Consider the following 24737-nt stretch of genomic DNA (forward strand, 5'->3'; position numbering starts at 1 on the left):
GATGCTGCCTGACCTGCTGCGCTTTTCCAGCAACACATTTTTCAGCTCTGATCTCCAGCATCTGCAGTCCTCACTTTCTCCTAGAGAAGGAAACTGCCAGCCTAGACAGGCTGAAGGCTGAAATGGGAGGTAGAGAAGCCAACATTTCAGGTGTAACCCCAGACCTCCTGATGCTACCTGGCTTGATGTGCTTGCTCTTCCAGCCTCCTGCCTGTCTACTTTGGATTCCAGCATCTTCAGTTTTTTTTTTGTCTCTAATCCTTACCCAGTCTGGCCTACATATGACCAGAGACCCACAGCAATGTGGTTGACTCTTAACTGCCCTCTGGGCAACTAGGGGTGGGCAATAAATGCTGGCCTTACCACATCCCATGAGTGAATAACAAAAAACTATTTTTGTCGCTAATAAAAAGATGTTGGAGGGCCAAGAGCTAGTGATGGGAGGGCAGAGGGGGGGGTGTCTTAGTACCAACAGAAGAGACCGTGAGGAAGATTAGGGGTTGAGGGGAAAGATTCGCACAACTCAGTGCCATCCCTTACGCCAGCCGCTTGTCGCCGGGAAACGCCTTCTCGTACGAGAGTCCGTCCAGGAGAGAGGGGCCGAAGGGTCGCCCGGGCTGCTCTCTCGGGGCCGGGTCAGGCTTCTCGGTCGCCGGGCGGCCGGCAGCTGCAGCTGCAGCCTCCTCTTTCTGGGGATGGAGGAGCTCGATGGGTCTCCTCCTGACGAGGCGGAGCTGCCGAGAGCCCGGGACGAGGAGAGCTCCCCAGCGGGACACGCTGCTCCTGAGCGCCGCCATCCCAGCCAGCGGGCCGCCACTGCGCCTGCGCGCACATGTAGCAAACTCCCCCACGTGGTCAGGTGACCGCGGCTGGTTACTTTGTGTCACATGACCCGTCCAGCCTGGCTGCTTGTCCCCAGTAGCCACTGTTCCCCTTTTGTAATTGATAAATACCTGCCACTCCAATTTTATTTGTGAAGTTTCCTTTACTTATTCTGGCTTTCTTTTGGGGGAAGGAAGACTTGTCACCTTGTAAAAACTCTTCAATCACACTTAGGAGTTAGTTAGCTCAGTTGGGTGGCTGGCTGGTTTGGGATGTAGAGTGATTTCCAAGTGAAACTTTATTGCTGGAACAGCACAGCAGGTCAGGCAGCATCCAGGGAACAGGAGATTCGATGTTTCGGGCACAGGCCCATGTTTCCTTTACTTATTCTGGCTTTCTTTTTGGGGAAGGAAGACTTGTCACCTTGTAAAAACTCTTCAATCACACTTAGGAGTTAGTTAGCTCAGTTGGGTGGCTGGCTGGTTTGGGATGTAGAGTGATTTCCAAGTGACCTGTACTAAGATTTCAGCTCGTGAACCACTTGGGCTCTGAATGCCCACCTGGGGAAGTCCTATCTTAAATACATCCATGCTACCTGTCTCAACTGTTCCCACTGGTAGAGTTAGACATTACCCCATCTCTCTGAGCAAAACTTCTCCCTGTTGAATTTAAATAGACCTCACATTTTGGTATGTCCCATGAGTGGAAACATTTTAGCCTCTTCAAAGGTGGAATCTGAGCTCTTAACACCTCACTCTCCCTCTGCAGCATGACTGTTATATTAATCTAGCTGCTTCTGGGCAAACTTTGTTTCTCCAAATTGGTTGCTAATGCTGTAAACCTTGGCCTCTACCAGGCTGGATAAATGGACCTGTATTCCTGTTGCTGAGTGTTATTTCATAACCCCTTTGACAATGTGTTTTAGTGTGAACTATAACGGGGTTAGGGATAGTAGTCCAGATATTTCCTGAGCTATAACATAGCAGCTCACTCTGTTAGAAGTGTGCCTGGACCTCACAGATATTTTGGTAATGTTTGTAGCAAAACCAGAGATCAAGCAGGAGACACGATATTGGTTTCCAGTTGTTGATAATATACAGTTTGTTTTCTCACTCATAGGATGTGGGCTTCATGAATTAGACCAAAACCTATTGCCCATCCTTAATTGCCATCTGGAGAAGTCATGGTGAGGCCTTTTGCTAAACTGCAGGCTTTAGTTTTGGAAGGGGGAGGGGTAGGTACATCTCCAACTTTGTTAGGGAGGGAATTCCAAGATTTTGACTCAGCAACAGAGAAGGAATGCCAGTATGTTTCCAAGACAAAATGTTGAATGGCTTGAAGGTGGACTTGCAGCTGCTGGTGCTCCCATGAATGTACTGCCCTAGTCTTTCCAGGTAATGGTGGTCTGGGTTTGGAAGGTGCTAGCTAAGGTGCCTTGGTGATTGATTGCTGTGAATTGAATTCAATTTATTGTCACGTGTACTGAGGCACAGTGAAAAAGCTTTGTCTTGCGAGCAATACAGGCAGATCACATTGTACATGGCAAACACTGCTGCTACTGTACATTACTTTTGGAGGGAGTAAATATTGAAGATGTTAAGATAGGGTGCTAACCAAATAGACTGCTTTGTCCTGGGTCTCTCAAACCTGTTGAGTGTTGTTGGAGCTGCACCCATTCAGATCGGCAGGGAGAAGTTCACCACCTTCCTGACAAGTACCTTGTAGATGGTGGATAGGCTTTGGGAAAGTCAGGAGGTGAGTTACTCACCACAGAATTCCCAGCGTCTGATCTGCTCAAGTCTAGCATTTATGTGGCTAGACCTATTCAGCTGTTGGGTCGATGGTAAACTCAAGATGTTGAGCTTCAGTAACATGACATTATCCTTGAAACAAACATTTCACTTGTTTTCCTCAAATAGTTTTATATGAATAATCCTCCCACTAGCTGATGGCCTGATTAGGATACTCAAGTCTGGGATGACTCCCTCTCTTTCCCATCTTTAGATCTTCCTCTGGAACTTTCCATGTAACACATTCCCAAAGTGAAATTAAAAACCCAAAAGAACTGCAGATGCGAAAAATCAGAAACAAAAATAGAAATTGCTAGAAAAACTCAGCAGGTCTGGCAGCATCTGCGGAGAGAAATAAGTGTTGACATTTCAGGATCAATGACCCTATCTGTGTGGAGTTTGCACATTCTCTCCGTGTCTGCGTGGGTTTCCTCTGGGTGTTCTGGTTTCCTCCCACAGTCTAAAGATGTGCAGGTCAGGTGAGCTGACCATGCTAAATTGTGCATAGTGTTCAGAGTGTATTAGTCAGGGGTAAATGTAGAGTAATAGGGTAGGGGAATTTTTTTTAAAGAATCCCTGCTGTGTTGAAACAGGCCCTTCGGCCCAACAAGTCCACACTGACCCTTAGAAGAGTATCCCACCCAGATCCATTCCCTTACCCTATACTTACCTCTGACTAATGTACCTACGACAATTTAGCATGACCAATCCACCTAACCTGCACATCTTTGGACTGTGGGAGGAAAAAGGAGGACCCGGAAGAAACCCACACAGACAAAGGGAGAATGTGCAAACTCCACACAGACAGTCGCCTGAGGCTGAAACCGAACCCTGGTCCCTAGCGTTGTGAGGCAGCAGTGCTAACCACTGTGCCGCCTGGTCTGGGTGAGTTACTCTTTGGAGGGTCAGTGTAGACTTGTTGGGCTGAAGGGCCTGTTTGCACACTGTGGGTATTCTATTCTGTGACCCTTCTTCAGAACTAGATTGTAAATGACCTGATGAGTGCTTGTGCTTTTGTTTCTGATTTTGGGGCGCTATTTGCTTTTTGTTTATGCACAATTTGTTTCCCCAGGGCGGAATGAGACAACATTGAGATTGTAGCTTTCTGATATCTTAAAAAAAAATGACCTGACTGGAGCAGAGCTTAATGAAGAGCTGGCTGCGCGCATGCGCCTGGGAGCAGATTGTAGCAAGTTGGGATTGGATCATGTGATCAGCTGGGTCTGGTGTGGAGGCTGCACTCCCTGTCCCTCTGCCACTATGGTGTTGGGTAGGGCGCTGCATTTTGTCTTTAAAGTGGGAGACCGAGCCCGGACCGTCGCATTTTACAGGGATATTCTGGGCATGGTTGTGAGTTTGCTGTTTCTAATTGTACTCTTGTAAACCTGAAGGCAACGCTTCAACAACATCGTGTCGGCAGCTCTGTGTTGTGTAACCCTAGGTGCTGTGTCCCAGCAATGTTTCCAGTCCCCTCTCACCCTTGCCTGACTTGGGGAGGCTTGAGTTGAAACGGTGGCGCTGGGCAAAAAAAAAAGCACAGCAGACTCCCAGGAGCAGGAGGATCGACGCTTCAAGCATAAGCCCTTCTGCAGGATTTAATTCCTGATGAGGGGTTTATGCCAGACTCTCCTGCTCCTCGGATGCTGCCTGACCTGCTGTGCTTTTCCAGCACCACACTCCAACTCTGATCTCCAACATCTGCAGTCCTCACTTTCTCCTTAGTGGAAATGGTGCCTTTTCAGTTATAACTGCAAAACAAAAATGCAAGATAGGCCTTATTTTTGCAAAGAAGGTACACACCGTAAAGGTTTAACCTTTTTTTTAATGGTTGGGTAAATGATTTGTTATCATTCTGATTTGTTCAGAAAGTGCATGCATACAACCTCCAGATGTTCCATACAATGTTTCAATGCCAGGGGAGTCGCTCTGGTTAAAGTAAGTGGCATGACAAATTACTGACCTACTTTAACTGGATTGTAAGTACCACTGAAAAATATGACAAAGCCCCTGGTTTTTAAAAAACTTCATGCAGAAACACAAAGTCTGTTCTTCTGTCGACAGTGTAAAGTTAAATGCAAGTTCCTGCCAACCCTAGAATAAATAGATGGTCATAAATCAAAATTACATCTCAAAACTCTGCATTTTAAAAAAATCTGTACACAAACCAAATGCGATTCTAAAGGGAATATGCGAGCAGAAGGATTTAGAGGTATTTATGGACCAAGTGTTGAAGATGGTGGTGGGACAAGCATCCAGGATCCTGAGCTTTTTAAATGGAAGTTTGGAGTATTACTCAATATTATAATAAAACGCTGGTTTGGCCTCAGAAGGTGGATGGTATGTATCCAGTTCTGATCACTGAACCTGAGAGCATTGGAAAGACAAATGGACCTGGTTTAGAGCTTGCCAGACTTCATCTCCAAGGATAGATTGGTATGGCTGCAGTTTGGGAGGGAAGGTCGAGATTTGATAAGAGTCAAGACACAGGAGATAGGGACAAATTGTTTCCATTAATGGAAGAGTTGAGAACCAGAGGAAACAGGTTTAAAATATTTAGCAAAGCAGTGGCATTGATATGAGGAATTTCCACAGAGTGGTTAGGATCTGAAATGTACCGAAATTGCAAAAAGGTAATTGGAAAATTATCTGAAGAGAAAATTTGCTGCAGGGGAAGGGAGAGAAGGGTAGTGGAAATATTCTTGCAAAGAGCTAGCATAGATGAAGTGGGCTGAATGGCAGCCTCCTGTGTTATGATTCTGTAAGGACAAAACTTGCTTGATTGATTGCCCCATCTAACATTTAACACCAACACCCTCTCTCAGTAATACTCCACTGTATTAGGTACCATCTATAGTATGCAATGCAATGTTTCCATAGACAGCATTTCCAAATCCTAAACCTTTATCAGCAAGAAGGACAAAGGGCAGCAGATACATAGCACACCACCAACTGCAAGCTCCCCTACCAATCTCCACTTTCTGCTGAGTCTTCACAGTCCACCCATCTCCAGCTCCTTCATGTTCTCAGCTCTCTGATCATCCAATATTAAAATCCTCAGTCAGATTTTAGTCACCTCAGGACTTGACCAATCCAATGTGCTGCTGGCTGGTTCCAATCTTCTACCATTTGGAGGCTTGAGATCATCCAAACCCTCTGCTAAGTGATGTCCTAATTCTCAAGTCCTGGTCTTCTATCACCTCTGATATACACTCCATCCTGGCCAAGCAATGCCTTCCATTTAAACATTCTGTAGCCTGTTGAGCATCTTTGATGTAATTGCTGCACACACCTGAGGGCAGTGTTTTCAGTTGCCTCTCCCAAAACTCTGGGACACTTCCTTTAAGATGCTCCTAAAAACCGACATCTGCTTTTGGTCATCAGTCATGAAACTACTTAATCAGATATCATGTCTGCTTTTGCTTTAGAATGTTTCCAGAATCAAAGAGGTCTACAGCATGGAAAAAGGCCTTTCGGCCCATCGAGTCAAAAACAAATTGTTCTCACAATTCCATATTTCACTTTTGTTCCATAGCCTTGTATGCCTTGGCATCACAAATGAGCATCTAAAGTATATTTGGGGGGATACTAAATTAACTTAAAATCACTATACATTGAGTGATTTAGTGCAGTGTTTTGGGTCCTGCAGCCGCCTCATTGCCCATAGATTAGTGAATCAAAACGTTCCTTGCTTCACATTGTTGCTAGGGATTGTTGACAGGATGAAACTGAACTTTGGTTTCCCGCCGAGGCATTTGGATGGGTATATGAATAGGAAGGGTTTGGAGGGATATGGGTCGGGTGCTGGCAGGTGGGACTAGATTGGGTTGGGATATCTGGTCGGCATGGAAGGGTTGGACTGAAGGGTCTGTTTCCATCCTGTACATCTCTATGACACAGCTTCATGGTTTGCCTGCGCCCCTCAGTCAGACAACGTGTGACAGAACAGATACCACAATGGCATCTCCGAGAAAGTGCAGTGCTTGTGCGATCGCATTCACTCCCAATAAAGCTGCAGTAAAGTGATGGTGGGGTTTGGGAGGGCAGTGGGGCAGTTTAGCTAATGAAGGCAGTTTGGGAGGCCATTTGTAATGGCTTTGACTTTCTCATGTTGGATGTTTTTTTGCAGGTTCTGAGACATGAGGAGTTTGAAGAAGGATGCAAAGCAAGCTGCAATGGGTGTGTAAAGCCTTTTCTTGACTGTTTGTGGACGAAAAGCTTGACAGACCTATAGATTATGCACTTTTCTCTTGCTTTCCAATGGTTTGTAAGCCTCTGATCCTGAATAATTGCCTGAATGAGTGCAAGGTTGTGTTGGGAATGTTAATGAACCTATTCATTAAAGAATCCTCTATAGGTGATGGGTTTGCTCATGGGGTGTGAGCGGGGGCAAGAGAAAGAAAGATTTTCCTCATTTGTAATAAAACACTTTAAAATATATTTTTATTTAAAAAACAGATTCTTTTTAATATTACAACAAGTACAAAACAATATAATTCTAAACACAAAAAAACACAAGAAACAAAGTAAAAAAACCCAAATCACCCACGTGTACAAATGTATAAATATATATAGAAAAGTATAGGACTTTTAAAAAACCCTACTAACTATTGAACTAAATAAATAATAACCAACAACAAACTAATAGATAGTAATAACTCAACTCGGCCAAACAAGATACTCAGACGTTCACACTTCCTCCTCCCCAGATGCTGGACTCGTAAAACACAATCATTACGGCTATATAAAAGCCCTTATAGTGTGGCACATAAATCTGTCTCCAGATATTCCAAAAAGGGCTGCCATGTCTTATAAAAATTCTAAGTTTTGTGGTGTACCATACTTGTGAGAAAATCCAAGGGGATATGCTCCAACCCAAAAGGCTCGGTGGTTTTTCGGATACAAATCCTAGCAAGATATTCTTTCTTGCGCAAAAAGTGAGGATATTGAAAAGTATTTTTCTTAGACGCATCTGCAGGGAATGCACTGGGCAGGCCAAGAGGGGGAGAGGTCAGGTCCTTCTCCACCCTTACACCCAAAATCCTCTCCATTGCACCTGCCACAGCACTCCAGTATGTTTGAAGCCTACCACAGGACCAGAGACTATGGGTAAGAGTGCCCGCACAAACCTTGCACTTGGGACATGTTGAAGATACCCCTGGTTTAAATTGTGACAAACTGTCCAGAGCCAAGTGGACCCTGTGGAGAATCTTCCAATGTAAAGCATTGTCCTATTGCAAATTGATATCTTTCTTGCGTTTTTCCAAACATCTTTCCACGTCTCTGAGGAGACTTCAACATTTAGCGCTCTCTCCCACACCCTGCAGAGTCGATCGAACTCATCTGAGGGGCCACCCCCCCCAACTGATGATATAAAGTGCTGACAGAAAGCGTACTCTTAGCACTGAGCATCCTCCTCTCAAAGTCGGATTTGTAGGGATCAGTCAAAAATGTAGTCTTTTTTTTTAATAAAATCCCTAACTTGAAAAAAATGAAAAAGGTCCCTGTTAGATAGCTCGTATTATCGTGCTAACTGATCAAAGGACATCATTGTGTCTCCCTCAAATAAATCGCCCATGCAAGACACATCCCTAGCTGCCCAATGTTTGATTCCTGAATCTATCATCCCCAGTTGAAAACCTGGCATACCCATTATAGGTGGAAGAGAAGATATTTTGCCAATATTGCCTTTCCTCCGCCGAATTGCCTTCCATGCTTTAACAGTGTTTAAAATTAATGGGTTATGGCAATATTCCCTAATTGTCCTCATTTTGTCCAAAAACAGCAAGCTAGTAAGGGGGCACCTTGCCTGGGAGGTTTCAATATTTAACCATATTGAAAGAGTCCCCAATGGCCCAATCACTCACGTAGGATAAAAGCGAGCTTAGGTGGTAGCTTTTAATGTCTGGGAGATCCACTCCCCCCAATCTGTGAGGCAACTGTAGTTTAGATAATTTAATGAGAGGCCACTTACGATGCCAAATAAAAGAAACACTACGTGGACCTGTTGATCTACCGCTGGTGGGTTAATATCATGGAATATGGGTTTACTTATACAGGATTTTAAGAAGCTGGTTCACTAATACCTTCTAGAAGGCAGTTAGGGTTCGGCAATAAATGTTGGCTTTTCATAGATGTCTACATTCCATCACAATTTAAAAATGGATGTCCATTGCCAAAGGAACCATAACCTGGCCAGGAGTCAACACCTTTAAGCAAAATGTAAGGAAGACACAGGAAAAAGAGAATTCAACTGATGAAACCATGAAATTTGATATATATATAGGAGGCAGGGAGGTACTGAGGAAAGTTGAAAGTAACTGAAGAACGCACTTCGGCCAGGAGTGTAAAGATCTTACTAATTTGATGCTTGGATCTCATTACCACTTTTTAAATTCTGTTTCATATCTAGCAGATGGTTGAAATTGACAGGCTGTCAAAAGAGAAAACCGCTGCAGGAAATCGCTGTCAGAGTGACTTTGAGGGACAGTCCCTGAAATCAAGAGATGTGTAGACTGCAGTTCAGGGCTTAGGGTTGAGGGTGAGGAAGGTGCGGTCTGTTGTGATTGCTGGAGAGAGTACAGAGAGGCCATTACTGGTAGAAGGGAGGCTAAAGTCTTCCCCAAGTAATCCAGAGGAATCCTCCTGCTTCTCCTGGTTCATGAGTAGTGCTGCAGAAGGCGACTAACATTTTTAGAGACAGCAGCAAGTAAATTTACATCAAGCTCACAATTGAACTATGGAAACCTGATTTACAAATGTTGATAAAGTGTCCACTCTTCAATGGTGGGACACTCACACCTTCTGTTGTCCACATGTGGAAAAGGAGCAATGTGTACATGGGTTTGCTTCTCACATTGCTCATTTTTTTAAGGTTTAAACCATCCCCTCTACCCCAGCCTTGCCCCACCAATTATGAGTGGGTTAGTTTTTAACATCTTGAAGTTTAATCATCCCTTACCATTTGTTCTGGAGAAAGACTATGAGGAGCCAAATACAGTTGCACTGGGGTGAAAATGTTCTCTTTACCAGCTATGTTGTTTAAAACAAAATGTACATTTAAAATAAAACGTAATGTGGTAAGCATTCCCAGCTAAAACATTGAGACACTCACATATTCATGTGTAATTTAAATATTTTCTATTATTATTATTTCAGATTCCCCTTCAATGGCAACATTACCTCAAGTTATTTGAATTGAGACATACTTGGTGATTATAACACGTGCCAAGGAAATCAATAAGGGAAGTGTTTTTCACCAGTCAGCTATTTTTGTTCTCTGCAGTTTTTGTTGGTTTCAGAGAATAGTTTTCACCACATGACTGCCACCTGTAATGAATGATTAATATTTGCAACACAATTGATCTATTGCCTACAACAATAACTTGTGTTCATATAGCACATTGTAAAAAGTTCCAAAGCACTTCACAGGACAAGGGTCAGCACACGGCCAAAGCAGAGGACATGAGGACATTTGGCCAAATGTTCAGATAAATGGGTACATTTTCATGAGCTTCCTGAAGGAGGTAGGGTGACATAAAGGTCTAGTGAGGAAATTCCAACGTTTGGAGTCAAAACATACGGGAAGCAGACAGGAAAATGAAGTTGAGACTACAGTCAGATTGCAATGACCTCAGTGAATGGTGGTGCAGGATTGAGGGTCGAATTGCCCATTCCTTCTAAATTCATTGTTCCAGAGTTGGAGCCCAGATCATTAAAGACAAAGTTATTAATGACAGGGTAGAGGAAGTAAGGGATGCACAAGATTGCCTAATGGTATTATCACTCGACTAATAATCTGGAGACACAGATAATGTTCTGGGGACCTGGGTTTGGATCCCACCATTGCAGATGATGGAATTTGAATTTGTTGAAAAAAATCTGGAAATAAAAGTCTAGGGATTACCTTGAATCCATTACTGTTTGATGGAAAAACCCATATGATTCACTAATGTCTTTTAGGGAAGGTAACTGCCATCCTTGCCTGGTTTGGTCTACATGTGACTCCAAACCCACAGCAAAGACACTGGCTCTTAACTACCTTCCAGAGAATTTGGGATGGGTAATGAATGCTGGCCTGGCCAGTGATGCCCACATCCTGTGAACTAATTTTACAAAGGCCAGAATTGGAATAGGACAATGTTGTCAGAGGTTTGTAGGACTATTGGAGGTTCCAGTCATGGAATGCCCTGCCAGTAGCAGTGGTGGACTCTCCCTCTTTATGGGCATTTAAACGGGCATTGGATAGGCATATGGAGGATAGTGGGCTAGTGTAGGTTAGGTGGGCTTGGATCGGCGCAACATCGAGGGCCAAAGGGCCTGTACTGCGCTGTATTTTTCTATGTTCTATAAACATATTGAGCATCGGGCCTGACAATATGTTTATAAATTCCTTATAGAATTCGCTGGGAAGTCCATCAGGACTGGGTGCCTTTCCACTCTGAAGCTGCTTCACAGCCTCCTGCACTGATAAGGGAGTATTGAGAAAAGACTCTCGTTCAGGGGTCACGCCTGGGAGTTCCAGATCCTTTAAAAGAAATCTATTTTGGCCCAACCCTCCTCACACCGTCAGACTGGTGTAACTTAGAGGACAATCTCTGGAATGCCACTTTAATCTTTTGAGAATCACATGTTAGGTTCCCAGATCCTTCCCTAATCGCCGTAATGGCTTGAGGGGCACTCCTTTTCCTGGCGCGATATGCCAAGTATTTGCCTGGCCTGTCACCATGCTCGTACAACTTTTGCTTTGCAAAGTAAGCCCCTTCTTTGCTGTCTGCGTGAGCACGGATTTCAATGCAGACAGCAGCGCCGTAATCCTCTGTAGCTTGACCAATGAAGGCATGTCAAAGTAAGCCTTCTCGGCTGCTTTCAACCGTGCTTCATGGAGAAGTTGCTGCTCACCTTTCTGCCGCTTCCTACTGGCAGAGTAGGGAATAACTAATCCCCTGGCATAGGCCTTGGCAGTTTCCCAAAGGACGATGGGCTGCTACCCAAGCCTGAGTTAATGTGTAGGAACACCCGAAATTCCCTAGAGAAATACTCCACAAATTTATTATCCTTAAGGATAAAGGGATCCATTCGCCAGTGTCTTGAACCCTCTGTCATGTCCTCTTAACCAAAAGGTACAGTGGAGTGTGATCAGAAATGTTTAAAAAAAAAAACAATCGTACAAGATGCCACCAAGTCTAGGGTTGCCACAGGGGTCAGAAAAAAATCTCTCCTGGTGTGACATCTGTGTGGATTGGAAAAAAAAACGTAAAATCCCTGTCTGTCGGGTGGAGACGCCTCCAGACGCCCACTTGGATTTGTGCTCTGTCGTTTCCTAAAAATTGAATTCCCTCTGGTTCTTGTTTATTTGCGCACTCTCACAAATAAACCTGGAACCTGTGGCTAGCCTGATTCTGTAGCTTGCGGGATATCTCTCTGCATCAAGGATAGCTGTCTGGAAGTATCTCCCACTCTTATCACAGTGGTATCTATTGGAAAGGTTTGATAATCAACCTGTTTAGAGTCATAGAGATGTACAGCACAGAACCAGACCCTTCGGTCCACTTGTCCACGCCGACCAGACTTTCTACCTAATCTAGTCCCGTTTGCCAGCACTTGGCCCATATCCCTCCAAACCCTTCCTACTCATATACCCATTCAGATGCCTTTTAAATGTTGTAATTATAGAGTCATAGAGATGTACAGCATGGATACAGACCCTTTGGTCCAACCCGTCCATGCTAACCAGATATCCCAACCCAATCTAGTCCCACCTGCCAGCACCCGGCCCATATCCCTCCAAACCCTTCCCCATCCAAATGCTTCTTAAATGTTGCAATTGTACCAGCCTCCACCACTTCCTCTCGCAGCTCATTCCATACCCGTACCACCCTCTGTGTGAAAAAGTTGTCCCTTGGGTCCCTTTTAAATCTTTCCCCTCTCACCGTAAACCTATGCCCTCTGGTTCTGGACTCCCCCACCCCAGGGGAAAGACTTTGTGTATTTACCATATCCATGTCCCTGTGAACCCACCTCTGTGACCATCTAGTCCTGAAGTGGGACTCTATCCTGGAGCTTCTAGTCCAGAGGCAGGAACACTACCCAGTGTACCACAAGACCATAGAGAATAATTACCCTGGAATAATTTGAGATGCAGCATGATAGAGGCACAAGAACAAGTCCTTGACCTGGGTAAAGGTCTGAAGTAAAATAATGAGTACAAGGGGTAAAGTGTAAGCAGTAGTACAAGGAGAGCACAGAAACAGACCCTTTGGTCGGTGCAGATGAGTTGGACCGGACATTCCATTTACCAGCACTTGGCCCATATCCTTCTAAACCCTTCCTATTCATATACCCATCCAGGTGCCTTTTAAATGTTGTACCAGCCTCCACTGGCAGCTTATTCCACACGCGCACCACCCTCTGTGTGGAAAAAGTTGCCCCATAGGCCTGTTTTCCCACCCCCCACCTTAAATCAATGTCCTTTCCCACCCCAGGGAAAAGACCTTGTCTATTTACCCTATCCATGCCCCTTTTGATTTTATAAATGTCTATAAGGTCACCCCTCAACCGTCAGGCTCTCCCTCGAGCTTGAACCCCGGACCCATCCTTGTAAATCTTTCCTGTACCCTCTCAGGTTGAACAACATCCTTCCTCTAGAAGGACACTGCCTTTTGGTTTATTTATTCGTGGGGTGAGTGTGTTATTGGCCAGGCCAGGATTTCTTGCCCATCCCTAATTTCCTAGCAGGCAGTTAAGAGTCACCCACATTGGCCAAACCAGGTAGGAACAGCAGTTTCCTTTTCTAAATGACATTAGGGTTGGCACGGTGGCTCAGTGGTCAGCACTGCTGGCTCACAGCACCAGGGACCCAGGTTTGATTCCAGCCTTGGGTGACTGTCCGTGTGGAGTTTGCACATTCTCCCCTTGTCTGCGTGGATTTCCTCCAGGTTTCCTCCCACAGTCCAAACATGTGCAGGTCAGGTGGATTGGCCGTGCTAAATTGCCCATAGTGTTAGATGCATTCGTCAGAGGGAATTGGGTCTGGGTGGGTTACTCTTTGGAGGGTCAGTGTGGACTTGTTGGGCCGAAGGGCCTGCTTCCACACTGTAGAGAATCGAATCTAATCAAGTGAACCCGATGGATATTTCCTAAAAATTGATGATGGTCAAGATTGATCGTTAGACGCGCGCGTCCAAATTTTGATTGGATTCCGTTCCACCATCTGCCCTAGCAAGATTTGAACCCTGGCCCTCAGAACATTTCCTGGGTCTCTGGATTAATATTCTAACGATAATGCCACTCGGCCACCACCTCCTAGAGATTCTCAATCAAGTCACTGGAAAGTTAACCCAAGAATCCAAAGGTCAACTTTCTCTGCAGCTTAATGTTCATTTAAACAAAGGCATCAGCTAGACCCTGTGCAAACCATCATCAATTCTGTGTTGGGGAACATCCACTCAAACGCCACATCAGCTCCCTGAGCACTATAATTGACCCGTTCACTTCAGTTGCAGTGATGCAGGAGTGCTGCATTGTCAGAGATCCCATCTTTCAGATGAAGGATTGCATCCACAGAAACAGAGGGGTGGAAAATTCCTGTGGCACTGGAGTATAGGTGGTGTCGTAGTCAAAGTTTACCCTTCAGTTCATGCCAACAAAAGCAGATCATCTGAGCTTTTATCTGATTACTGTTAATGGGATCTTGCTGTGTGCAGTTTGGCTGTTGCCTCTTCCTACAGCACTATCATGCCAACAGCAAAAATAGTGTTGTTTTTGAGGAGGGGTTGGTGGGAGAGGGAATATTCCCCTATAAGAAGGGAGTGAGCAGAACAGGTCCATAGTGCCTGGAGTTTCGCAGAATGCGAGGTGACCATGAGACATGAAAGCAGAATAGGCCATTCAGCCCATCAAATCTGCTTTGCCATTCAAACAAACCCAGTCAATACTGCCCCTTCAGACAACACGTCTCCCAAACTTTTCCCTCTATTCTGATTCCCTTCTGTGGCTATCCTGCTCATTCCTGATGAAGGGCTTATCCCTGAAATGTCGATTCTCCTCCTTCAGCTTGGCTGAGGTTCAGAACAATTGGGAAGGCAGAACCTTTAACTACCCCTCTATACTCGATGCAACAATATGCATACGTAGAGTCATAGAGATGTACGGCATGGAAACATGCCCTTTGGTCCAACTCGTCCATGCCGACCAGATATCCCAACCCAATCTAGTCCCACCTGCCAGCACTTGGCCCATTTCCCTCCAAACCCTTCCTATTCATATGCCCATCCAGATACCTTTTAAATGTTGTAATTATACCAGCCTCCACCCCTTCCTGTGGCAGCACATTCTGTACACTCACCACCCTCTGCGTGAAAAGGTTGTCCCTTTTTAAATCTTTCCCCCTCACCTTAAACCTATGCCCTCTAGTTCTGGACGCCCCCACCTCGGGGAAAAGACCTTGTTTATTTACCCTATCCATGTCCCTCATGATTTTATAAACCTCTATAAGGCCACACCTCCACCTCTGATGCTCCAGGGAAAACAGCCCCAGCCTGTTCAGCCTCTCCCTGTAGCTCAAATCCTCCAACCCTGGCAACATCCTTGTAAATCTTTTCTGAACCCTTTCAACATCCTTCCAATAGGAAGGAGACCAGAATTGCACGCAATATTCCAAACGTGTCCTAACCGACATCCTGTAGAGCCACAACATGACCTCCCAATTCCTGTACTCAATACCCTGACCAATAATGGAAAGTATACCTTCACTACCCTGTCTACCTGCGACTCTACTTTCAAGGCATACAGTTAGGCCATTTGACCCATTGAGTCTGTGACAGCTCTTTCAACAGCCATCCAGTTAGTCCCACAACCTGATTCTTTCTCCTTCTCCTTTTAATTTACCCATTTGTCAGATTACCCTTTGAAGATGACCGTTGAGATGGTAACCGCCAGGCAATGTGTTCAAAACCATACGCCCCCACCTCGGGGAAAAGACCTTGTCTATTTACCCTATCCATGTCCCTCATGATTTTGTAAACCTCTATAAGGCCACACCTCCACTTCTGATGTTCCAGGGAAAACAGCCCCAGCCTGTTCAGCCTCTCCCTGTAGCTCAAATCCTCCAACCCTGGCAACATCCTTGTAAATCTTTTCTGAACCCTTTCAACATCCTTCCAATAGGAAGGAGACCAGAATTGCACGCAATATTCCAAACGTGTCCTAACCGACATCCTCTAGAGCCACAACATGACCTCCCAACTCCTGTACTCAATACCCTGATCAATAATGGAAAGTATACCTTCACTACCCTGTCTACCTGCGACTCTACTTTCAAGGCTTACAGTTAGGCCATTTGACCCATTGAGTCTGTGACAGCTCTTTCAACAGCCATCCAGTTAGTCCCACAACCTGATTCTTTCTCCTTCTCCTTTTAATTTACCCATTTGTCAGATTACCCTTTGAAGATGACCGTTGAGATGGTAACCGCCAGGCAATGTGTTCAAAACCATCAGACCTATAAGGTGTAGGAGCAGGAGGCCAGGCAGTCCCTTCAGTCTGTTCATGGCTGATCTGATTACCCTCAACTCTACTTTCCTGGCTTTCCCCATGACCCTGGATTTCCTTGTGAAAGGTACAAAATTCTTAAGGTGCTTTACAGGACGGTCTTGAGAAGATCTGAACTCCTGGTTGTGGAGTCGAGGTCACAGTCTCAGAATGAGGGATTTATGTCTGTGATTTCATCAGTCATTAAGCTGTGAGCCCTTTGAAATTGGAATACAGTGCTCGCTAATTGAATACATACAAAAATTTGTTTTTGGTTGCTGAACATATTACACGATATTAGGCTGGTGTTGGAGATAGAGTTGAGGCAGATGATCGATCATGACGTTAATGAATGTCAGGGCAGGCGCAAGAGGGTAAATGAGCTTCTGCTCTTATTTCTTTGGTGAAGCATAATACAAGTTTTTGTTTTCTTCTGAATGCTTTCTAAATTGTCTTACAGACCTTATGGTAATAAATGGAGTAAAACCATGATGGGATATGGTCCTGAGGACAGTCACTTTGTGTCAGAATTGACTTATAATTACGGAATAGGTGGCTATCGCAAGGGGAATGATTTCTTGGTGAGTGTTCTTTTAATGTAACTTTTTTAGATTTTTGTCTGTTTGGGGGAATAAATATTTGTTGGGTGAGTATATCAAAGGATGTGCAACAATGAGTTGAAATCTAGAGAAAGGGTAGAGTCATACAGCACGGAAGCAAACCCTTTGCTCCAACCAGTCCTTGTCCTACATAATCCCAATCTAAACTAGTCCCACCTGCCCACTCCTGACCCATATCCCTCCAACCTTTCCTATTCATGTATGTGTCCAAAAGTCTTTTAAACATTGTAACTGGCCCCACATCCACCACTTCTTCAGGAAGTTCATTCCGCATGTGAACCACTGTGTTTAAAAAAAACCTTGTCTCCTATGTCTTTTTAAAATCTCTCTCCTCTCACGCCCCCCCAGTCTTGAAATCCCCTGTACTAGGGAAAAGACAACTACCGTACATCTCTATGACTCTATCCAATAACAATCAAACTTTGCATTTAGTGTTTTGAAACCCCCTACCTTGCAAAGCTGGAAATAGTCACCCAGGAGAAAGTGAGGACTGCACATGCTGGAGATCAGAGTCCAGAGTGCGGTGCTGGAAAAGCACAGCAGGTCAGGCAGCATCCGAGGAGAATCAACGCTTCAGGTAAAAGCCTTTTGCCTGAAAGACAGGATGCTGTCTGACCTGCTGTGCTTTTCCAGAACCACACACTCGACAGTAGAAATAGTCACCCCATGGCCCAGAGGTAGGGACACTCCCACCATACCCCTCGTTATTTTATAAGGTCGCCTCTCAACCTCCTACACTGCAGTGAAAAAAGTCTCAGCTTATCCAGCCTTTCTTTATAATTCAAACGTTCTCATAAATCTCTTCTGAGTCCTCTCCAACTTCATATTATCCTTCCTATAACTGGGCGATCAGAACTGGACACAGTATTCCAGAAGAGGCCTCACCAATGTTCTGTATAACCTCACCATGACTTCCGAGCTCCCCCTACTCAAAGGACTGAGCAATCAAGGCAGTAGTTTAATACAACAAAGTCTGAGGTTCAAACGGCTGAATGACTCTTTCCTGTTCATAATCTGAAAGGTTCAAAGGTTTTTTTTCTTATAAGCTATGTAAAATTTAATTAGCAGAGTGTTGGCTAGCACAAAGGGGCATAGCTTTAAATTGAGGGGTGATAGATATAGGACAGATGTCATAGGTGGTTTCATTACTCAGTAGTAGGTGTATAGAATGCCCCACTTGCAATAGTAGTAGACTCGCCAACTTTAAGGGCACTTAAATGGTCATTGGATAAACATATGGACGAGAACGGAATAGTGTGGGTTAGATGGGCTTTAGATTGGTTTCACAGGTCGGCGCAACATCGCGGGCCGAAGGGCCTGTACTGCGCTGTAATGTTCTATGTTCTATTGACCACGTTAACTACTTCTTCCACCTCTTTTTTTTTTTCTCCCCCCACCCCCTTACAGGGGATTACTATTCAGTCAAGTGAGGCAGTCAGTAACGCCAAGAAACAGGGCTGGGCACTGACTGAAGATAAGGACGGAGTGTTTGTAACTGAGGACCCGGGAGGATTCAAGTTCATCTTGGTGAATAAGGAACAGCCAAAGGCAGGTATGTGGACTGGTTTTGCATCTCCCTCTGTAACTGCCCCTGACAGTGTTCTGGAGTTTATTTGCCAAATTGAGTGTACGTGACTTGAAAAGAATCATTTTTGTTTAGAATCCCTACAAGGTGGAAACAGGCCCTTCGGCCCAACAAGCCCACACCGACCCTCCAAAGAGTAACCCACCCAGAACTATATCCCTACCCTATTATCCCACATTTACCCCTGACTAATGCACCTAACCTACACATCCCTGAACAATATGGGCAATTTCCCACGGCCAATCCACCTAACCTGCACATCTTTGTGACTGTGGGAGGAAACCGGAGCACCCGGAGGAAGCCCACGCAGACACGGGGAGAATGTGCAAACTCCACACAGACAGTTGCCCAAGTTTGGAATCAAACCTGAGTCTCTGATGCTGTGAGCCACCGTGCCAGCCCATCTGATTTTCAAAAAAAAAATGAGATTGAAGAGCCCTCCTGATCAACTTGACCAAAGCAAAATCAAAATGCAGTCCATCAAAAGGGCCAGCAGTCCATCAAAAGGGCCAGCAGTATCCACTGAAAACTAGCTTGCTTTAACCCTTTCAAACCTAATGACCTTAGTATCCAGACCCACATCTCCAAGAAGCCATGTATTGCATACCCTGACTGTCACCTGTCCCCTGGATGCCTGCTCTATGCAGGATCAATACCTTCAGTGTTTCTCTGAGCCCGTGTCAGTCATGTGTCTCTCAGGTACTCACTTTACCTGTTTCAGAAGGGTAAGTGTTAGATTCTACATGGTCTTGGACTCGCCAGCGGGCCAATTGAAGCTACAACTGAAAATGGTGGATGACCCCAGCAGATCTGGCAGCATCTGTAGAGAGAGAAAAACAGAGTTAACGTTTTGGGTCCATCACCAGAACAATTCTGACAAAAGGGGAGGCGATGACAATGAGGTATTGTCATTGGACTATTAATCCAGAGGCCTAGGTAATGTTCTGGAAACTTGGGGTTAAAACCCACCACAGCAAATGGTGGAATTTGAATTCAATAAAGAAAATCTAGAATTAATGGTCTAATGATGACCGTAAATGCACTGTCGATTGTCGGATAAACCCATCTGGGTCACTAATGTCCTTTAGAGATGGAAACTGCCATCCTTACCTGGTCTGGCTGACGTGTGACTTGAGACCCACAGCGATGTGGTTGACTCTTAACTGCCCTTGGGGCAATTAGGGATGGAAAATAAATGCTGCCTAGCCAGCAATGCTACCATCCTGTGAATGCTTTGGATAGGGTGGTACGGTGTCTCAGTGGTTAGCCTCTCAGTGCCAGGGACCTGGGTTCGATTCCACCCTCAGGCAACTGTCTGTGTGGAGTTTGCACATTCTCCCCGTGTCTGCATGGGCTTCCTACCACAACCCAAAGATGTGCAGGTTAGGTGAATGGGCGGTGCTAAATTGCCCATAGTGTTCAGGGATGTGTAGGTGCATTTAGTCAGGAGTAATTGTAGAGTAATAGGGTTGGGGAATGGGTCTGGGTGGGATACTCTTCAGAGGGCCGGTGTGGTCTTGTTGGGCCAAATGGCCTGTTTCTACACTGTAGGGATTCTAACATTCTGTGGGGGGGTTAAAAGAGGACCCTGGACTCGGAAGGTCAACTGTGCTTTCTCTGTCCACGGATGCTGTCAGACTTACAGAGTTTCTCCAGCACTTTCTGTTTTTGTTTCAGATTTTCAACGTCTGTGGTTCTTCATTTTTCTGTGCATAGTGGGACGTGTTTTTTACCTTTGTTTTTACGCTTGCCTCAGACGACACTAATGCCACGTTGCTCTCTCAGATCCTGTGCTGAAGGTAACCTTGGCAGTGTCAGACCTCCAGCGTTCCATTGACTACTGGTCCAATTTGCTTGGGATGAAAGTCTACGAGAAGGATGATGCCAAGAAGCAAGTCCTGCTGGGATATGCAGACGACCAGGTGAGCACCCCAGTGCGAGAGTGCAGCCAATCTGTTAGTGTGTTCAGCTTGACAGATCAGAGCAGGGGACATTGAATTGAACGCAGCAGTGCAGGTTCACAGCCATTGGGTTCCAAGATTAAACGCAGGCAAATGGGATGAGTTTAAGATGGTCACTGCCAATGAGTGGACCGAAGGATCTGTTTCCATGTTAGACCCTATTCTCCGAATTGATCTTCACCATTGAAATATCGATTGGCCATTAGTCAGCTGCCATGATGCACGCGTTTGACCATCCACCAATAATATTTCAGTCTTTGACTTCCTAATTCTGTACTGCACAAGGGCAGGTGGCTCAGTGGCTAGCACTGCTGCCTCCAAGCGCCACACACCCTGAGTTCAACTGCCTGTCTGTCTGTGGAGTTTGCACGTTCTTCTCGTGTCTGCGTGGGTTTCCTCCCACAGTCCGAAGATGTGCAGGTTAGGTGGATTAGCTGTGGGAAATGCAAAGTTATGGGGATAGGGTGGTGGGGTATGGATGCTCTTCAGAGACAGAGGACAGACTCAATTAACCGAATAGCCTCTTCCCGCAATTCTGCGATTCATTGACAAAGAGCCCTGTGTGTTTAGCATAATTAGCTCGGACTCTACAGCCCTGTCAGCATCTCACTGTAGCTTTGCTTGCAGCGGCCCTACATTTTCTGTTGGTCAGGGGGCAGCAAAGTCTACATGGTTCTTACTGCTCTTGTTTGATTTCAAACCTGTCCTTCCATTCCAAAACACAGGGTGATAGAAATGGCAACATCTCGGTTCACAGCTTAGGTTTCTATGGATTTCTTGACTTTGACTTTAGACTCCCACACCCTCAAAGAGAAGTGTGAGCTAGAGTGGCTAAAATCTTCAAAATATACTTCCTGACATGACCCCACTGCTGTCCCAGTCATTTTACACTTTGACTCCTCCAGCATCAGGCTATTTTAACGGTTCTGTCCAGAAGGTGTGTGTCTGTGTGTACACCCATTTGTGGGGTCACCTATTTGTGTGTATGCGCATGTTTGTCCGCCTGTGTGTGCACGTGTGTATGTGTACCTCCGCTTGTACATGGGACCTGATGTTTGTGTACTGAATTCACAGCACCTCCCGACCTCTCTGTAATGTTGGTGGCGTTGGGGGGTGTCCTGTGCACTCAAGGAGTAGCTGAGTGTAAATGTTTGTCTCAGTCATGAAGTAGTTGACAAAGAGGGTGCCACCTGAACCCCAACTCTCCAACCTCCCTCTCCCCACCCACCAGAATCCTTTCAGTCCCTCTGGGAATATCAAGACCAGCAGTCCATTGTCATTCGGACTGAATGATGTTGCTTTCCTGGCATATTTGCCGAGGGCTTCCAAGGTCACCTACAATTTGTATTCATGTAGCACCTGTAATATCCCAGAGTGATTCAGAGGTTATCTAATAATGTGTCACCCAGCCCCATTGAGAGACATTAGATGGGATATAGATAAGCTGCAGAGCTGGGCAGAAAGGTGGCAAATGGAGTTCAATGTAGGTAAGTGAGAGTTGATTCACTTTGGTATGAGTAACAAAAAGATGGGGTACGGGTAATGGTTGGATATTTGGTAGTGTGGATGAGCAGAGGGATCTTGGTGTCCATGTACACAGATCTCTGAAAGTTGCCACCCAGGTAAATAGTGCGCTGAAGAAGGCATATGGCGTACTGGCTTTTATTGGTAGTGGAATTGAGTCCTGAGGTCATGTTGCAGTTGTATAAGACTCTGGGGCGGCCGCATCTGGAGTATTGTGTGCAGTTTTGGTCGCCATACTATAGGAAGGATGTGGAGGCACTGGAACGGGTGCAAAGGAGGTTTACCAGGATGTTGCCTGGTATGGAAGGAAGATCGTATGAGGAAAGACTGAGACACTTGGGGCTGTTTCCATTAGAGAAAAGAAGGTTTAGGGGTGACTTGAATGAGGTGGCATTGGATAGGCATATGGAGGATAGTGGGCTAGTGTAGGTTAGGTGGGCTTGGATCGGCGCAACATCGAGGGCCAAAGGGCCTGTACTGCGCTGTATTTTTCTATGTTCTATGAGGTGACCAAACACTGGCTCAAAGAAGTAAGTTTTTTTTTCCTTAAATTTCTCAATTCAAATTCTGTCAAGCTGCTGCTGTGTGATGGCCGTGTTTGTTTGTTTTCTGTCTTGTTCCGGATTGCAGTGTAAGCTGGAACTGCAGGATATCGGCAGCCCTGTGAATCACGCCTCTGCGTACGGACGAATCGCTTTCTCTTGCCCGAGAGAGCAGGTAAGACGGGGGAGAGCGACTGACATAGTGCCTACTGCAATCCCGCCATTCTGACAGGGGCAGCAGCCATCTTGATGGAACTGAACTTCCTTCCAAAGAAGCTGCGAAGGGGCGTAGAGACAGTCTGAGGTGAACCAAAAGGATTCTGTGCCCCCCATGTTGTCTTGTTTTCTTTCACAAAGGATTGCTCAAAAAGATTGAGATTGTCCTCCTTGGGACAAAGACGTTTGTTGGGGGAGACTTGGCTGAGGTATACACAATTAAGCCGGATTTAGATTGGACAGAGAGGCTAGGCCTGTTCTCATTAGCTGATGGTACAAGGACACCATGAGATACTGATTTAAAATCTTGGGTAAGAGATCCAGGGGGAATATGAGGAAGATCTTCTGTTTGTGCAACAAGTGATAAATGGCCTGGAATGCACATCCCATGAGGTCGGTGGAATCGGGGACGGTTAATGATTTTGAAAGGAAATTGGATGAGTTGTTGAATGAAGTAAACTTAAGGGTTTATGAGATAAAAGTGGAGGAATGGGACTGACTGGGACGCTTTGTGGAGAGCCAACAGTGACTGATTCTGCCTCCTATTGCTGTGCTGACTGTGCACTGATGGGTTGATTCATATCAATGTGCTTTGAAAACCATATGCTCTGGCCTGCTTTTCCAGAGCATTCAAGCAAGAACATTCCCATTTCCTCAGAAAAGGTGGTATTTGCGTAGCACCTTTACAGTAATAAAATATCCCCAGATTCTTAGTTGGCCACAGGATACTGATTGATAAGGAATGTAAGAGTTCAAGAAGGAAGGGTTTGCTCACAGCCTGGTCAACAAAGTGGGTTTTAAGAAGGATGTTGAAAGAGGAGAGGGAGGTGGAATGGTGTTGGGGTAAATGAAGATTGGCCACTGAATGGCACGACAGGGTCAATGGGCTGAATGGCCTACTCTAGTTCCTAATCCTAGCATGTGGGTAGGCAAATGCCAGTGAAATTAAAATAAAGAAAGTGTGGACTTTGTCCAATCCACCTGGTTGTATGTTGGACGGGAGTGTGACCCAACAGACCTTGACGCAAGCTGTTGAAAGACCAATGGAAGTTTCCCATGTTTACTTCCATCGGTCACTACCTTGCAGGTAACCTGGGAACAACACAGTCAGGGGGCATCTGGGCAATGGGTGGATGTCCAGCTGTGGTGGAGATGGTGTCCCTATAGCAGAATATCCAGAGATTGACAGACAGAGAAGGCCCAGAATAGTTGCTGTCATTGTCTGTTAGAGCAACTAGCAACACTTTTTTTTGTTTTGTGATTTTGAGAATATTTGTAGCTCAAGTCGAGGTTCAGGTTGTAAGTTTGTTCTCAGACGTTTCGTCACCACGCTCGCTAACATCATCAGTGAGCCTCTGGTGAAGCGCTGGTGTTCTGTCCCGCTTTCTAGTTATGAGTCTTGGTCTCATAAAGTGGGTGATCTCATTTCCTGTTCCTTTTTCTCAGAGGTTGGTAAATGGGGTTCCAAATCGACGTGGTTATTCGTGGAGTTCCGGTTTGAATGCCTGTTTTTTTCCCCATTGCATTCAAATTCTCTCTGTGGTGGTTCAGGTCTTTTTTTTTAAAAAAGCTCAATCTTTGTTTTAATTAAGTTGCCCGGTATCGAGTCTCAAATGAAGGAGGAGAATCAGAAAATCCTGACTCCGTTGGTGAGCTTGGACACGCCGGGAAAAGCAACTGTAGAGGTCGTGATCCTGGCAGACCCGGTGAGTGGCGGCTGACGGTTTCTACCACCTGGGGGGGGGGAGCCGGCATGTGATGGGGGTGGGGGCACCATGCAACGGGGGAGTGCTGCCATGTGACTGGGGTGAGGGTGCCATGTGATGGGGGTTTATCAGCAATGATACAAAGTGATTCTGGAAGATAACCTGCTCACCAGTTACGTGCACTAACTTATACAGAAGCAATGCATAGTCTCTGCACCCTGCCAGGCTTCCATTTGAGCAGATCTCCCTCAAAGGCATTGCAACATTTTCCTGTATTTACAAGGGAAAGATGGGTGGCTTAATGTTAATGTTAATGAGTCAGTAGTGAATGGGCTGAAAGGCCTGTTCTGCACTGTGTGGTTTACTAGTTAGGAGATGGATTCAAATCCCATTGTGGTAGTTGGTGGAATTTAAACTCATTTCAGAAAAGTCATTAGTCTCAGT

The 24737-nt window shown here is 45.4% G+C and overlaps 2 protein-coding genes across 2 annotated transcripts in view; one reads left to right on the plus strand and one right to left on the minus strand.

The window, feature by feature from the left end:
- mrm3a (mitochondrial rRNA methyltransferase 3a) overlaps positions 1–840 on the minus strand; it is a 12442-nt gene extending 11602 nt beyond the window's left edge. The window contains exon 1 of the mRNA XM_043718209.1: positions 541–840. Within this exon, the coding sequence (XP_043574144.1) occupies positions 541–797 (257 nt within the window). The 5' untranslated portion in view covers positions 798–840. The remainder of the gene's footprint in view (positions 1–540) is intronic.
- A 2963-nt stretch (positions 841–3803) lies between these two features.
- The window catches only part of glod4 (glyoxalase domain containing 4), a 26852-nt gene continuing 5918 nt past the window's right edge, over positions 3804–24737 (plus strand). The window contains exons 1-7 of the mRNA XM_043718210.1: positions 3804–3962; positions 6739–6788; positions 16600–16720; positions 18167–18311; positions 20130–20266; positions 22460–22546; positions 24180–24293. Of these exons, the coding sequence (XP_043574145.1) occupies positions 3873–3962; positions 6739–6788; positions 16600–16720; positions 18167–18311; positions 20130–20266; positions 22460–22546; positions 24180–24293 (744 nt within the window). The 5' untranslated portion in view covers positions 3804–3872. The remainder of the gene's footprint in view (positions 3963–6738; positions 6789–16599; positions 16721–18166; positions 18312–20129; positions 20267–22459; positions 22547–24179; positions 24294–24737) is intronic.

The sequence above is a fragment of the Chiloscyllium plagiosum genome, chromosome 28 (genome assembly GCF_004010195.1).
Source record: "Chiloscyllium plagiosum isolate BGI_BamShark_2017 chromosome 28, ASM401019v2, whole genome shotgun sequence".
NCBI classification, from domain to species: Eukaryota; Metazoa; Chordata; class Chondrichthyes; order Orectolobiformes; family Hemiscylliidae; genus Chiloscyllium; species Chiloscyllium plagiosum.